At 44.5% G+C, this 14,998-nt stretch overlaps 1 protein-coding gene and 1 non-coding gene across 2 annotated transcripts in view; both read right to left on the bottom strand.

Annotated features, from left to right (window-relative positions):
* The window catches only part of DLGAP2 (DLG associated protein 2), a 756,498-nt gene that overhangs the window by 159,799 nt on the left and 581,701 nt on the right, over positions 1-14,998 (bottom strand). Inside the window, exon 5 of the mRNA XM_029051803.1 lies at positions 10,716-10,781. Within this exon, the coding sequence (XP_028907636.1) occupies positions 10,716-10,781 (66 nt within the window). The remainder of the gene's footprint in view (positions 1-10,715; positions 10,782-14,998) is intronic.
* Positions 6,225-6,362, bottom strand: LOC114807035. Its single transcript, XR_003755088.1, has one exon. It is a non-coding gene; the product is annotated as a small nucleolar RNA SNORA7 (small nucleolar RNA).

The raw sequence follows: 14,998 nt of genomic DNA, 5'->3' as shown, positions 1-14,998 counted from the left end.
AGTAAGCGCTTAACAAATACCAACATTATTATTTTTAAATCCCTTTCAATTAAATCCCTTCCCTTTAAATCTCTAAAGTCCTTCAAGCAGAGCCCTGTAATGATTAAAATGTGAGCTCTCTCTGGCCCACTGACTCCATCAGTTAGCACGGCGCTTGGCCCAGTGTAAGTGCTTGAGGAGCACCATCATTTTTTCGTAGAACAGGGGACTTTGGCAAGATTGTTAGGACCAATTGAGGAGGAGCCGGGAGGACAGCAATTTTCCATGATCCAGGCCTGGGCTCAGGCTATTACGATCAGGCGGAATTTAGCAGACGTGTAAAAATGTAGAAAGAGAATTTAATTTGTACATTTCTTCATTGTTCATTTGTGTCAGCCTTGTCTCTGATCTCCCTTTCTCCTCTCTCGCCCCGCTCCAGTCTATTCTTCACTCCGCTGCCCGGCTCATCTTCCTGCAGAAACGCTCTGGGCCTGTCACTCCCCTTATTAAACACCTCCAGTGGTTGCCTATCGACTTCTGCTCCAAACAAAAACTCCTCACTCCAGGCTTCGAGGCTCTCCATCACCTTGCCCCTTCCTACCTATCCTCTCTTCTCTCTTTCTACCGCCCACCCCGCACGCTCCGCTCCTCTTCCTCCCACCTCCTCACTGTCCCTCGGTCTCGCCTGTCCCGCCGTCGACCACCGGGCCACGTCCTCCCGCGTTCCTGGAACGCCCTCCCTCCTCACCTCTGCCAGGCTAATTCTCTTCCCCTCTTCAAAACCCTACTTAAAACTCACCACCTCCAAGAGGCCTTCCCACACTGAGCTCCCCTTCTCCCTCTAATCCCTCTACCGCCCCCCCCCTTCCCCTCTCCGCAGCTTAACCCTCTTTCCCCCCATCTCCCTCTGCTCCTCCCCCTCTCCCTTCCCATCTCCTCAGCACTGTACTCATCTACTCAACTGTATATATTTACATCACCCTATTTATTTTGTTAATGAAATGTACATCGCCTCGATTCTATTTAGTTGCCATTGTTTTTACAAGATGTTCTTCCCCTCGACTCTATTTATCGCCATTGTTCTCGTCTGTCCGACTCCCCCTATTAGACTGTAAGCCCGTCAAAGGGCAGGGACTGTCTCTATCTGTTGCCGACTTGTTCATTCCAAGTACTTAGTACCGTGCTCTGCACAAAGTAAGCGCTCAATAAATACTATTGAATGAATGAATGAATATAATAATAATAATAATGTTGGTATTTGTTAAGCGCTTACTCTGTGCAGAGCACTGTTCTAAGCACTGGGGTAAACACAGGGGAATCAGGTTGTCCCACGTGGGGCTCACAGTCTTAATCCCCATTTTACAGATGAGGGAACTGAGGCACAGAGAAGTTAAGTGACTTGCCCACAGTCACACAGCTGACAAGTGGCTGAGCTGGGATTCGAACTCATGAGCTCTGACTCCAAAGCCCGTGCTCTTTCCACTGCACCACGCTGCTTCTCTGAACATATCTCGCTGCATATCTCTCCTATGGGCCATACCATTTTTATAATCATGAAATTGATTTTTGGCCAAGGTGTAAAGGTGTTTATCTTATTGATCGAACTACAGTGACAGCAGGAACATCCAGAAAATGTAATAACTTAATGAGCTGAAGCTGACGTCTGGTTTGAAATAGTGACTTTATTAGCTTATGGATCCCAATCCAACTTCAGTTCTTTCCCCTATTCAATGATAGAGTAAGCACTCAATGAATACCAAGGATTGACTGTTTGAATTCTTCTACAAAAATGATAAAATGTCTTCATTCTATAACAAACTGTGGCTTAGTGAAAAGAGCACGGGCTTGGGAGTCAGAGGTCATGGGTTCTAATTATGCTCTTGTCTGTTGTGTGACCTTGGGAAAGTCATTTAACTTCTCTGTGCCTCAGTTCCCTCATCTGTAAAATGGGGATTAAGACTATGAGTTCCACATGGAACAACCTGACTCCCTTGTATCTACCCCAGCGCTTAGAACAGTGCTTGGTACATAGTAGGCGTTTAACAAAAACCATCTCATTATTATTATTATTCTTATTAATATGGTTAAGCTTCCTTCTAGCTCATTATTATTCTCACAATAAATTTTATTATAAATAACAATACAACTTGGAATGCGAGTGCCCTTTGGAATGAGGACTATGTCCGACCTAATTATTTTGCAGCTACCTTAGTGTGGAGCGCAGTGCTTTGCACACTGTGTTTCTGAAATACCACTATTATTATTGTTAGACACTTACTATGTGCCAGGCATTGTACTAAGTGCTGGGGTAGATACAAATAAGCGGGTTGGACAAAGTATGGCTCACAGTCAATCCCCATTTTACAGATGAGGTAACTGAGGCACAGAGAAGCTAAGTGACTTGCCCAAGGTCACACAGCAGAGAAGTGGCAGCACTGGGATTGGAACCCAGATCCTTCTGACTCCCAGGACCGTCTCTGATTTGGTGCATATTCATCAAAGGAAGAGTGAGAGACCCAACTGTCTTATCAATTTATCTTTAAACATCCCAATCCTCAACTTAGATTTGCAAAACACTGCTAAATGATACCAAAATTTCATAAAATGTGAAAATTCCTTGGTATTAATTATCTCTTTTTGTGTACTCTGTGCCAGGTTTTAATGAATTCATCATTGACTCTTTCCTGCCAAGAAATGGGTGAGCAGTGTTAGAAGAGTGTTATTTCTGTTCTTGTAATTTCATTCAGTCGTGGTTATTGAGTGCTTACTGTGTGCACAGCGCTGTACTAAGCCTTGGAAAGTACAATTCAGCAATCCCTGATAGAAAATCCCTGCCCACAATTACAATCTAGAAATGTCAGGTTATACAAAGGACTTTACTACCCCAAAACACTTAGCTGCCTGATGTTTTGTTGATGAATTCGCCCATTTTAATGTCTTCTGGAATGATGATGATGAGGACGTTTGAAAAATCTCTATTAACATGCAAAAAATCAGTCTTAAGTGACAACACGGGTACCTCGGCCTGATTTGTAACCATCAATCCTCCTCTTCGGGATATTTGTAGGTCAAACTAATAATAGAATCAGGTCCAATGAACTACTTTGATGATGCTGTTGATGGTATTTGTTAAGGGTTTACTATGTGCCCTGTACTCTTCTCAGCACTCAGCACAAGCTAATAAAATTGGTCACAATCCCTGCCCCACCTGAGGCTTAAGTCTTAATCCCCATTTCATAGATGAAGTAACTGAGGCCCAGAGAAGTGAAGTGACTTCCCCAAGGTCAGCCAGCAGATAAGTGGTGGAGGCGGGATTAGAACATAGATCCTTCTGACTCCCGGGCCTCTGCTCTATTCCCTCGGCCATGTTGTTTCCCTCACTTTGATGATCAAATTAAGTGAGGCAGGAATTCCCTGCTATCCTGCCCTCCAGAATTCCAATCACAAGGCTCCCAGGGTCAGGGGGTCAGAGAAAAACTCTCCAGGAAAATAAAACTTCAAATATAATAGTTGTAGCTTCCCTGTCAAGGGCAGCAGCTCCAGTACCAATCTTATTGGGCCTAGAGGGAGTGCTGAAGGTGACTTCTCTTCCCTCGAAGTACATAAATTCAGACATCTTCATCTGACATGGAGAAGCGAGGTTCTTGTTTCCTGAAGAAAAAAGGTTCTGAAACTGTTGTGTTCTGGGATTAAGCCTGACTGATTAGGCTGGAGAGAAAGGTTGGGAATATATAGAGTCCGTAGTGCGAAATAGGGCACACTGTTAGAGTGTGCTTGGTTTTGGATAAGATTCTGCTGGAGATGTCGTGACTGTTATCGTTATAATAAGAATAATAATGATAATGGTATTTGTTAACTGCTTACTATGTAACAAGAACTGTTCTAAGCACTGGGGTTTATACAAGGTAATCGGATTGTCCCACGTGGGTGTCACAGTCTTGATCCTCATTTTACAGATGAGGTAATTGAGGCCCAGAGAAGTGAAGTGACTTGCACAAGGTCAGGCAAGTGGCAGAGCCGGATTAGAACCCATGACCTCGGACTCCCAAGCCTGTGCTCTTGCCCCTAGGCCATGCTGCTTCTCTCCCAAACGCTTAGTGTAGAGCTCTACACGTAGCAGGCACTCGATAAATAACACTAATTGATTGACTGTAAAACTGTCTTGGATTAGCAGATTAGTGGATTAACTCAGGGATGGACTCTGACCAAGACAAAGCAGGGAAAGAGAGTAAATTAATTATGTGAGAGGGAGGCTGGAAGGTGACAGAGGTTCATTTGTAAACACCAGGCAGCGTGGCTCAATGGAAAGAGCATGGGTTTGGGAGTCAGAGGGCATGGGTTCTAATCCCGGCTCTGCAACTTGCCGGCTATATGACCTTGGGCAAGTCACTTCACTTCTCTGAGCCTCAATTACCTGATCTGTAAAATGGGGATTAAGGCTGTGAGCCCCATGGGGGACAACAGCGTGGCTCAGTGGAAAGAGCACGGGCTTTGGAGTCAGGGCTCATGAGTTCGAATCCCAGCTCTGCCACTTGTCGGCTGTGTGACTGTGGGCAAGTCACTTAACTTCTCTGTGCCTCAGTTCCCTCATCTGTAAAATGGGGATTAAGACTGTGAGCCCCACGTGGGACAACCTGATTCCCCTATGTCTACCCCAGCGCTTAGAACAGTGCTCGGCACATAGTAAGCGCTTAACAAATACCAACATTATTATTATTATTACCTTGTTTCTACCCCAGTGCTTAGAACAGTGCTTGGCACATAGTAAGTGTTTAACAAATACCATCATGATTATTATTAGTATCTCGATTACTTAGGAAAGGCCCTGATACTAGGGAATAAAAATATTTATTATTATCATCGCTATTATCACCATTATTATCAGAGATCTCTTATCTACTCTCTAAGAGAAGCAGCATGACCTGAAAAGAGCATGGGCTTTAGAGTGAGAGGATCCAGTTCTAATCCCAGCTCCTCCACTTGTCTGTTGGATAACCTTGGACAAGTCACTTAACTTCTCTGTGCCTCAGTTACTTCATCAGTAAATTGGAGGCTAAGACTGTGAGCTCTATATGGGACTGGGACTATGTCCAACCAGATTATTCTGTTCAAATTTCTCATATCATCACACTCCATTTAGCCTCCTTATCCAAACTACCTTTCCTTGATGACCAAATTGATAATCCCAATACCCCACTCTCTACTGAATTCAACTCATTCGATCCCCCATCTCTTCATTGATCTCATACCACTAATCCACAGCCTTGGGTCACCTTCACAGTGCGCCTCCTCTGCTCCTGTACATGAGCCACAGAGCACAGTTGGTGGAACTCCAGATATCAGGCCTATTTTATCCAACTTAAACTCATCCTTGCGTGATTTAACTCTGCCCACTCCTCTCCCCTGCAGCATATTTCTCCATCTTTATTGGCTCCCATTCCCAATGTCCTTGCCAACTGTTTCAGATTTTAAATTCCTCTTCAAACCTCCTGTCCCACTACCTCCTCCATCTCTTGCCCCTAATGACCTGGCCACAGACTTTATTGAGAAAATTGAAAGCATCAGGCAGGATCGCCCCCAAATCCCCCCTTCCCCCTCCAGTCTCTCCTTCCTCCAGCCCCTCCTTCAACTCTGCCATCTGTTATAGGATATCTAATGAGGAGATATCCCAAATGTGCCTCCAATCCCATCTCTTTGCACTTTATGAAAACACTTGCCCCCTGCCTTCTATCCCTGACCACCATCTTCAACTATTCACTCCCCAATAGCTTTTTTCCCATTGCTTTCAAACATGATTATGTCTCCCCCATCCTAAAAATGCCCTCCCTCGACTCCATGCCTCCCTCCAGTTCTCACCTCATCTCCTGTCTACTGTTCCCCCCCAAACTCCTTGAACGAATTGTATACACCCACTGTCAAATTCTTCTCCTCCGACCCTCTCTTGGACCCTCTCCAAACTGGCTTCTGCCCCCTTCCCTTCCCAGAAACTGCCCTCTCTAAGGTCACCAATGACCTCGTTCTTGCCAAATCCAATGGTCTCGTTTTATGCCAAGGAGTAGTTTCCGACCCATAGCGACACCACGGACACATCTCTCCCAGAACGCCCCACTCTTCGTCTGCAATCGTTCTGGTAATGGAATCATACAGTTTTCTTGGTTTACCATTGCGGCCTTCCACACGGTAAACTCGAGTCTCTGCCCTCGACTCTCTCCGGTGCTGTTAGTGCCCAGCATGGGTGAGTTTTGGCTTGTAGCAGATTGCCTTCCAATCGCTAGCCACTGCTCAAGCCAGGAATGGAATGGACAGGCCTCTGCTTGACTCCCCCTCTGGTAGCCGAAACTGGTAAAGGACTGGAAACTCTCCAGGTGCCACCCTGAGAGGGTCCAGATGGGACCCTGAGAGGGAATGATCTCTACATCTTAATTCTCCTAAAACTCTCAGATGCTTTTGGACCATCCCCTTCTCCTGGAAACATTATCCAATCTTGGCTTCACTGACACTGTCCTCTCCTGGTTCCCCTCCTATCTCTCTGGTCGCTCATTCTCAGTCTCTTTCGTGGGCTCCTCCTCTGTCTTCTATCCCCTAAATGATGATGATGGTATTTGTTGGCATTGTTACTATGTGCCAAGCACTGTTCTAAGTGCTGGGGTAGATACAAGGTAATCAGATTGTCTCATGTGGGACTCACAGTTTTAATCCCCATTTCACAGATGAGGCAACTGAGGCACAGAGAAGTGAAGTGACTTGCCCAAGGCCACTCAGCAGACAAGTGGCAGAGCCGGGATTAGAACCCATGACCTTCTGGCTTCCAGGCCCATGCTCTTTCAACTAAGCCAGACTGCTTCTCTTAAATGCTTCTCTAAATGTGGAATTCCCTCAAGGCTCAGTTCTGGGTCCCCTTCTGTTCTCCATCTACACCCAATCCCTTGGAGATTCATTCCCATGGCTTCAACTACCAATCACTGAGGGCTCTGTACAGTGCTCTGCACACAGTAAGCGCTCAATAAATATGACTGAATGAATGAATCGCCAGTTCCAGCCCTGATCTCTCCTCTTTTCTGCGCTCTCACCTTTCCTCTTGTCCTCAGAACATCTCTACTTGGATGTCCTGCTACCACCTCAAACTTAACATTTCCAAAACAGAATTTCTAATCTCTCCACCCAAACCCTGTCTTCTCTTGACTCCCTTAACTGTAGACAACACCATCCTCCCTGTCTCACAAGTTGTAAACATGGCATCATTCTCAAGTCCTCTCTCTCATTCCACCCACATATTCGATCTGTCATTAAATCCTGTCAGTTCAAACACCACAACATTGTTAAAATATGCTCTATCCAAGCTTCTACCACGTTAATCCCAGCACTTGAACTATTCTACTTTGACTATTACTTCAGCCTCCTGTCTCTCCCCACTCCAGTCCTGCTTCACTCTGCGTACTGGATCATTTTTCTACAATACCACGTTAATCCCAGCACTTGAACTATTCTACTTTGACTATTACTTCAGCCTCCTGTCTCTCCCCACTCCAGTCCTGCTTCACTCTGCGTACTGGATCATTTTTCTACAAAAAACATTCAGCTCATGTTTCCCTACTCCTCAAGAACCTCCAGTGGCTGCACCACTATCTCTGCATCGAACAGAAACTCCTTACCATTGGCTTTAAAGCACTTATTACCTACCTCACCTCTTTGATTTCCTACTACAACCCAGCCCACATACTTTGCTCCTCCAATGACAACGTATTAGTTTTACTTTGAGGTCGTCTAACTTGTCACTGACCTCTCTCCCATGTCCTGCCTCTGGTCTGGAATACCCACCCTCATCATAATCAACAGACAACTACTGTCCCCAGTTTCAAAGCCTTATTAAAAAGCACATGCCCTCCAAGAAGCCTTCCCCAACTAAATTCTCATTTCCTCTTCTCCCACCCCATTCTGTGTCACTCTTGCAGTTGGATTTGTACCCTTTATTAACCCCTCCCTTAGCCCCAAAGCCCTTATTCTTTTTTCAGTTTTATTTACCTATATTAATGCCTGTCTCCCCCCTGTAAACTGAAAGCTCCCTGTTGGTAGGGAACATGTCTACCAACTCTGTTGTACTCTCCCAAGTGCTTAATACAGTGTGCTGCACACAATCAGCACTCAATAAATGCAATTTATTGATTGAATGATCCTGTATCTACCCCAGCACTTGGTACGGTGCTCAGGAAATAGTAAGTGCTCAACAAATATCATTCAAAAGAAAATCATTATGGCGTTTGTAAAAGTCTACTATAGGTCAAGCACTGTACTACGGGCTGGGAGACATAGAAGATAATCAGGTTAGATACAATACCTATTTCTCACAGGGCTCACAGTTTAAGGAAGAGCAAAGAAATTTAATCCCAATTTTACAGATAACTGAGACACAGAGAAGTGAAATGTCCGGTCCAAGTACCATAATAAGAATGATAATAACAATAATTATGGTATTTGTTAAGCACTTACTATGGGACAAACACAGTTCTAAGAGCTGGGATAGATTCAAAGTAAACAAGTTGTCCCACTTGGGGATCACAGTCTTAATCCCCATTTTACAGATGAGGTAACTGAGGCACAGAGAAGTTAGGTGGCTTAACCAAGGTCACACAGCATGAGTGGAGGAGCCGGGATTAGGACCCATGTCCTCTGACTCCCAAGTCTGTGCTCTTTCCACCAATCACACTGCTTTTCAATAAAGTTGTCGCTGGGGGTGGGGCTTGAATCACCAAACTTTCTCCTAAAAGTAGAACGCGCTAACTGATTGCATCCCAGATGTGGGATTAGCACCCGGGTCCTAAGACTCCCAGGACTGTAGTCTTTCTGCTTGGACATGCTGCATCTCTTTAAGAGTTGGAATGAGATTCTGCTTTCAGACAGCTTGAGAGGAGGAAAATTCCCATGTAGGGGCCAGGGAACATTTGGTCTTTGATTTATTTAATATTAAGGAAAGCACTTTGCTACAATTTGTGTATGCACAGCTCTTCTGCAAATGATCGGTGATCCACAGAAAGCATCGGCTCTAATTCACTTCCACCAGAATATGTGTCCCGTGGTGAAAATTCTACCACTATCAGCACTGAGGAAACGATAAGCTGAGAACTATTTAGTGCGCTTTCAGACAAAAAATGTGAACAAAAAAACAAAAGAAAAAACCCAGAAGGGTTCCGTGGCACTCCTCAGGAAAACGACAAAAAAGGGGCAGTATTGCATTTTCACCCTCACCTGTGGACTGATTGTTGTGACTTTCAGGAACTCAGTTAACAATGTGGCTCAGTGGAAGGAACACGGGCCTGGGAGTCGGAGGACTTGGGTTCTAATTCCGCTCTGCCATGTGTCTGCTGTGCTGACTTTGGAGAAATCACTTAAATCAATCAATCATATTTACTGAGCACTTACTATATGTGCAGAGCGCTACACTAAGCACTTGGGAGAGCGTGAGCTAATTCTTCTCTGTGCCTCAGTTATCGCTTCTGCCAAATGGGGATTAAATCCTACTCCCTTCTCTGTAGACAGTGAGCCCCACATGAAAAGGCACTGTGTCCAAACTGATTCATTTGTACCTACCTCAGTGCACAGAACAGTGTTTGGCACACAATAAGTGCGTAACGGGTACACCTCCTTACGAGCAGGGAAAGCGTCTGCTAATTCTTTTGTATCGTACTCTCCCAAGTCCTTAGGACAGTGCTCTGCACATATAGTAAGCGCTCAATAAATACCACTGATATATGCAAAGATATACAGCTACCTCGAGCATAAAATCTGATCAAAGAGAACCGAAGTAAAGAGTTGTCACTTCATTCAAAAAGATCTCCAAGGATTCAATCAATCGTTCAATCGTATTTACTGAGTGCTTACTGGGTGCAGGACAGTGTACTCAGTGCTTGGGAGAGTACTATATGATGGACAAATTCCCTGACCACAACGAGCTTACTGTCTAGAGGGGAGATTCAAGCAGTCTGTATTCTCTGTATACTTGGTAGTCACCCCCACCCTGAGACACAGAGCACTCACGCACATATCCAAAATTTAATTTACTGTTTGTCTCTCTCTCTCTAGAGTGTAAACTCCCTCTGTGGATTTGTACTATCCCAAACACTTCTTACAATGCTCTGCACAGGTAAGTGCTCAGTAAATATCATCGATTGACCAATTGATTCGCCCTGCACAGATCAATTGGGTCAAACCTTGACTTACCTGAGTTTTTCCAAGTTTCTGGTCAAATCCACTGCTCAGGAGTATTCTGGTCTTACTCTTCACAAGAACCATATTAACCACATTACAAATAACCACCAGAAAAGCCCCGCCAAATAAGCAGATGCTTTAAAACATTCAAAAGAAGGTGTGCAAGTCTCTAGATGTATAGAGAGGCAGTGTGGTCTAGTGGATCGAGCACAGGGCTGGGAGTCAGAAAGACCTGGGTTCTAATCATAGCTCTTCTGTGCGGCCTTGATCAAGTTACTTGAATTTTCTGGGCCTCAGTTCCCTCATCCGTAAAACGAGGGAGAAGACTGTGAGTCCCATGTCCAACAGAGACTGTGACCGACCTGATTGGCTTGTGTCCACCTCAGCCCTTAGTACAGTGCTTGGCACATAGTAAACACTTAACAAACACCACAGTTATCACGATTATTAGTCTCCAATTCCAACCTGGGGCTTGGTCTATATTTTACGCATCTAACCCTTTGGATAGCCAGGTGAGTTTAGCTGTACTCTACCTAGTTCCTCCTCGGCCGGCCCTGGGAAACTGATCCCAGCGTGGGGCAGATCCACACCCTCTTCCTCTGTAAAGACAGAAACAGAGTGAATATTTAGTATTTTTTAGCATGCAGTATACTCTCCAAGCATTTTCAAAGATTCCAGAGTCACCACTTGGCGTTCATTACCTCTGGCCTGGAACACCCTCCCTCCTCATTTAACAACAACAAGTATAATAACAATGGTATTTGTTAAGTGCTTACTACGTGCCAAGCACTGTTCTAAGCACTGGAATAGTTACAAGGTAATCAGGTTGTCCCACGTGGGGCTCACAGTCTTCATGCCCATTTTACAGATGTCACTGAATCACAGCAAAGTTAAGTGAGTTGCCCAAGGTCACACAGCAGGCAAGTGGAGGAGCCGGAATTAGAACCCATGTCCTCTGACTCTCAAGCCCGTGCCATTTCCACTAAGTCATGGTGAATCTAGAGACTTGCACACCTTATCTGACAGATAATTGATCTCCCCCCGTCCAAAGACTTATTGAAGGCACATCTCCTCCAAGAAGCCTTTCCTGACTAAGCCCTCCTCTCCTCATCTCCCATTCCCTCCTGCATCACCCTGACGGGCTCCCTTTATTCATTTCCCCTCCCAGCTCCATGGCACTTATGCATGTATCTTTATTTTATTTATTTGCTTGTGTATATTGATGTCTGTCACCCACTCTTGACTATGAGGTCGATGTGGGCGGAGAATGTGTCCGTTTATTGTTATATTTTACTCTTCCAAGAGCTTAGTACAGTGTTCTGCACAAAGCAAGCACTCAATAAATATGATTGAATGAATGACTATTGGGTGACCTATAGTTGCTTTGATATCCAGGCACTACAAATACAAGTTATAATTTTGTATCCATCTTTCCAGGCTCAACTGTTAGAGATAACCTTAGAGAAGAGGTATGGCCTAGTGGATAGAGCACAGGCCTGGGAGTCAGAAGGATCTGGGTTCTAATCCCAGCTCACCACATGTCTGCTGTGTGACCTTCGACTAGTCATTTAACATCTCTGTGCTTCAGTTACTTCATCTGTGAAAAGAGGATTAAGATCGTGAGCCCCATGTGGGACATGGACTGCATCCAACCCGAACTGCTTCTTTCTACCCCAGATCTTACTAAAGTGCCTGACATACAGCAAGCTCTTAACAAATACCATAAAACCAAACCAAACCAAACAAAAAACCTGCTGTACCTATGTGATGATCATTTATTATTCCAGGATGAATTTCTGGCAATTGGTTTTGTCTCGCTTCTTTGCTTTCCAATATATTGAGTAGGAAAACAATTCTACAAAGAATATTTCTATTCCTAGTTTTCCTAGGGACTTCTGGTTTTTTTTTTGGGGGGGGATGCCCCCCGACCATTGCCCTCACCTTTATATCGACTTATTTTATTTGCTGAAAATTGTTACGGTCATTGAGTATCCCATTCACCCTTCAAGATATAAAGCGATAAAGAAGAGGCACTGTTATTCCCTTATGCTTTATTCCGGCACAGATCAGGTCTGCTGTGTCAGCCACAATACTAATCTTATTTCCTTCTTTTTTTTTTTTTCTGCAGTCATTGGCTTTCTGCTCTATTCCATCTCAGATGTAAACGCTACTTATATAGAAAAACATTCTTCAAACTCGATGATTCCTCCTGTGGAATTGTCTGGTGTATATCACCCATTCAGCCAATGAGACTAATCTAATAATATGTTTACCTCTCATATGCTCGCATCCCTGGAATTAAGCATATTTAATCTTCCATTATCATGCCATTTTTAATACTCTCAATTTTGTTTACAAAAATTACTAGCAGGAGAATTTATGTTGCTTCTATTTTAGAAGCAGAGGCAAAATAGGGCACTTTGAATACAATCAGTCAACGAATATGCTTGTGAAATCTTATGAAAATTTAAGATGAAGATTCTCATCCAGATATCTGCCCAGAATACTTCTGGTGGCATAGACTTCTCTCTCAAGATGGTTTGGGAGTTTCTCATGAAAATTATGAAACTGTGGTGCAATTTATTATTATTAATGATAATTTAAAAATTGTGGGGTTTTTAAGCACTTACTATTGTGTCAAACATTGTACTAAACTAGAGAGAACTAAACTACTACAGCAGCAGCACAGTCTAGTGGATAGAGCATGGGTCTGGGAGTCAGAAGGTCATGGATTCTAATCCCAGCTCTGCCACTTGTCTGCTGTGTGACCTTGGGTCAGTCACTTCACTTCTCTGGGCCTCAGTTACCTGATCTGGAAAATGAGGATCGACACTGTGAGTCCCAGATGGAAAAGGGACTATGTCCAACTCGATTTGTTTGTTTCCACCCCAGTGCTTAGTACAGTGCCTGGCACATAATAAGCACTCAACAAACATTATCATTATTATGATTATTACTAAATATTGGGGTTGATATATGATAATCAGGTCAGATCCAGATTCTGCCCTGCATGGACCTCACAATCTAAGGGGCAGGGAGAACAGCTTTTCAGTAGCCACTTTACAGTTGAGATAACTGAGGCATAGAGAAGTGAAAGGAATTGCCCAAGGTCACACAGCAGCCAGTGGCAAACTGGGATAAGATCAAATTCTTCTGACTCCCAGGCCAATGTTCTTTCCACTAGACCTTGGATGCAGGTACATGTGGGAAACAAGGCTATAAATGCCTCACAATGAGAAAAGAAAACTACTGAAATTGCTACCGCTTTTGAAATAACTACCATTTTGAAGGACATTCTGTCCAAAATCAATTTACAATCCCCTCAAGACTTTCAGTAGGGAGGGCACCCTACATAGGAGACTTCTAAGAGCAAACTAGTATCTGACCTAGAAACCGGAGCAAGGATGAGTTCATTCTCTCAAGGGGGCATAGCTGCCTTGTCAGGGAAGAGGCAGAGAGACTTGTAATCATACTATTAATAAAGCTAAATGTGGTATTTGTTAAACACTTACCACCGGCCAGGCACTATATTAAGCGCCGGGGTAGATACGAACTAATCGGGTTGGACACAGTCCCTGTGCCACATAGGGCTCACAGCATTAATCCCCATTTTACAGATGAGGGGACTGAGGCACAGAGAAGCTAAGTGACTTGCCCAAGGTCACACAGAGGACGAGAGGGGGAGTCGGGATTAGAAACCGGGTCTTTCTGACTCCCAGGTCCATGCCCTATCCACTACGTCCCGCTGCTGCCTTCTCTAGCCTTACTGGCTGAAGTGTCAGCGTGCTAAGCTCTGACAAGAGTGACAAGTTGTGGGATGATCTCATACAGGACCCGGAATGGCCGATGATCTCCAGAGAGGCCCTGGTCCCCCGGTCTACGGTCAATCAATTGTATTTAGTGAAAACTTCCTGTGTGCAGAACACTGTAAAAAGCTCTTCCTCCAGGGCCCCGGCATTACGAACCGAAATGTTCCCGGAAGAACGCAACCAACGATGACAGCGGATAACCAGGGAGACGTATTCACAGCTAATTTTCAGTGCCCTCCGCTGGCCTGGAAAAGTGCCAACTGTAGCTTCCAGAACATTTTTTGAGCTTTGATATCCCTTAAGGCTCAACGGCACAGATGTGTTCTGTTTGCTTTTCCCATAAACTAAAAGGGGATTGGAAAACAACAATCACTGTTATAATAACACAGTCCCAGCTTGGAATCAACCTGAAAATCTTCACTTTTGCCTAGGCCCAGTGATTCCACCCGACTATGTCTGATATTGGATTCTTCTCTGTGCCACCCCAAGGTCTGACAGTCTTCCCAATCATCACTTCACGTCCGTCTCACACAATTCTCTCTTCCCCTTTAGGAGAGGGAACTTGGCAAATCCCAAAATGCATTCCTCTAGCTCTTGCAGTATTAGGCTATAACTACCTGGCTACCCTCTTGACCCAGTGGGTGTCGTTTCTCATTTTGGGTCTCTGGAGGCTACTGATTTTTCACAGGAATGAAAACAGTGTTTTAGGAGCGGGTCTATCCTGCCCACACCTCTTAATGGACTGTTGTAAAAGCATAATTCTCTAAAAGACAGTGAAGCAGAACCAAGGACAGTGCGGCTTCTCGCTGAGCAGCTGGGAAGCACCAGTCGAAGACAGGCCAGCATGACTTATACCCGATAGAGACCGTGCTGCCTTTTTGGAGTAGAAACACTCTCTCTGATTTAATGGGGCTCTCTCTGGAGAATTGAAATGGCACCAAGGGTGAGATACACCCCTTATGGTTCAGAGCACCAGATTTTTTTTGGAAAGCCTTTTCCTTGAGATT

Source organism: Ornithorhynchus anatinus, chromosome X1 (assembly GCF_004115215.2).
Source record: "Ornithorhynchus anatinus isolate Pmale09 chromosome X1, mOrnAna1.pri.v4, whole genome shotgun sequence".
In the NCBI taxonomy this organism is placed as follows: Eukaryota; Metazoa; Chordata; class Mammalia; order Monotremata; family Ornithorhynchidae; genus Ornithorhynchus; species Ornithorhynchus anatinus.
Note: the sequence above shows the minus strand (reverse complement) of the source record. Positions and strands in the feature narration are given on the sequence as shown.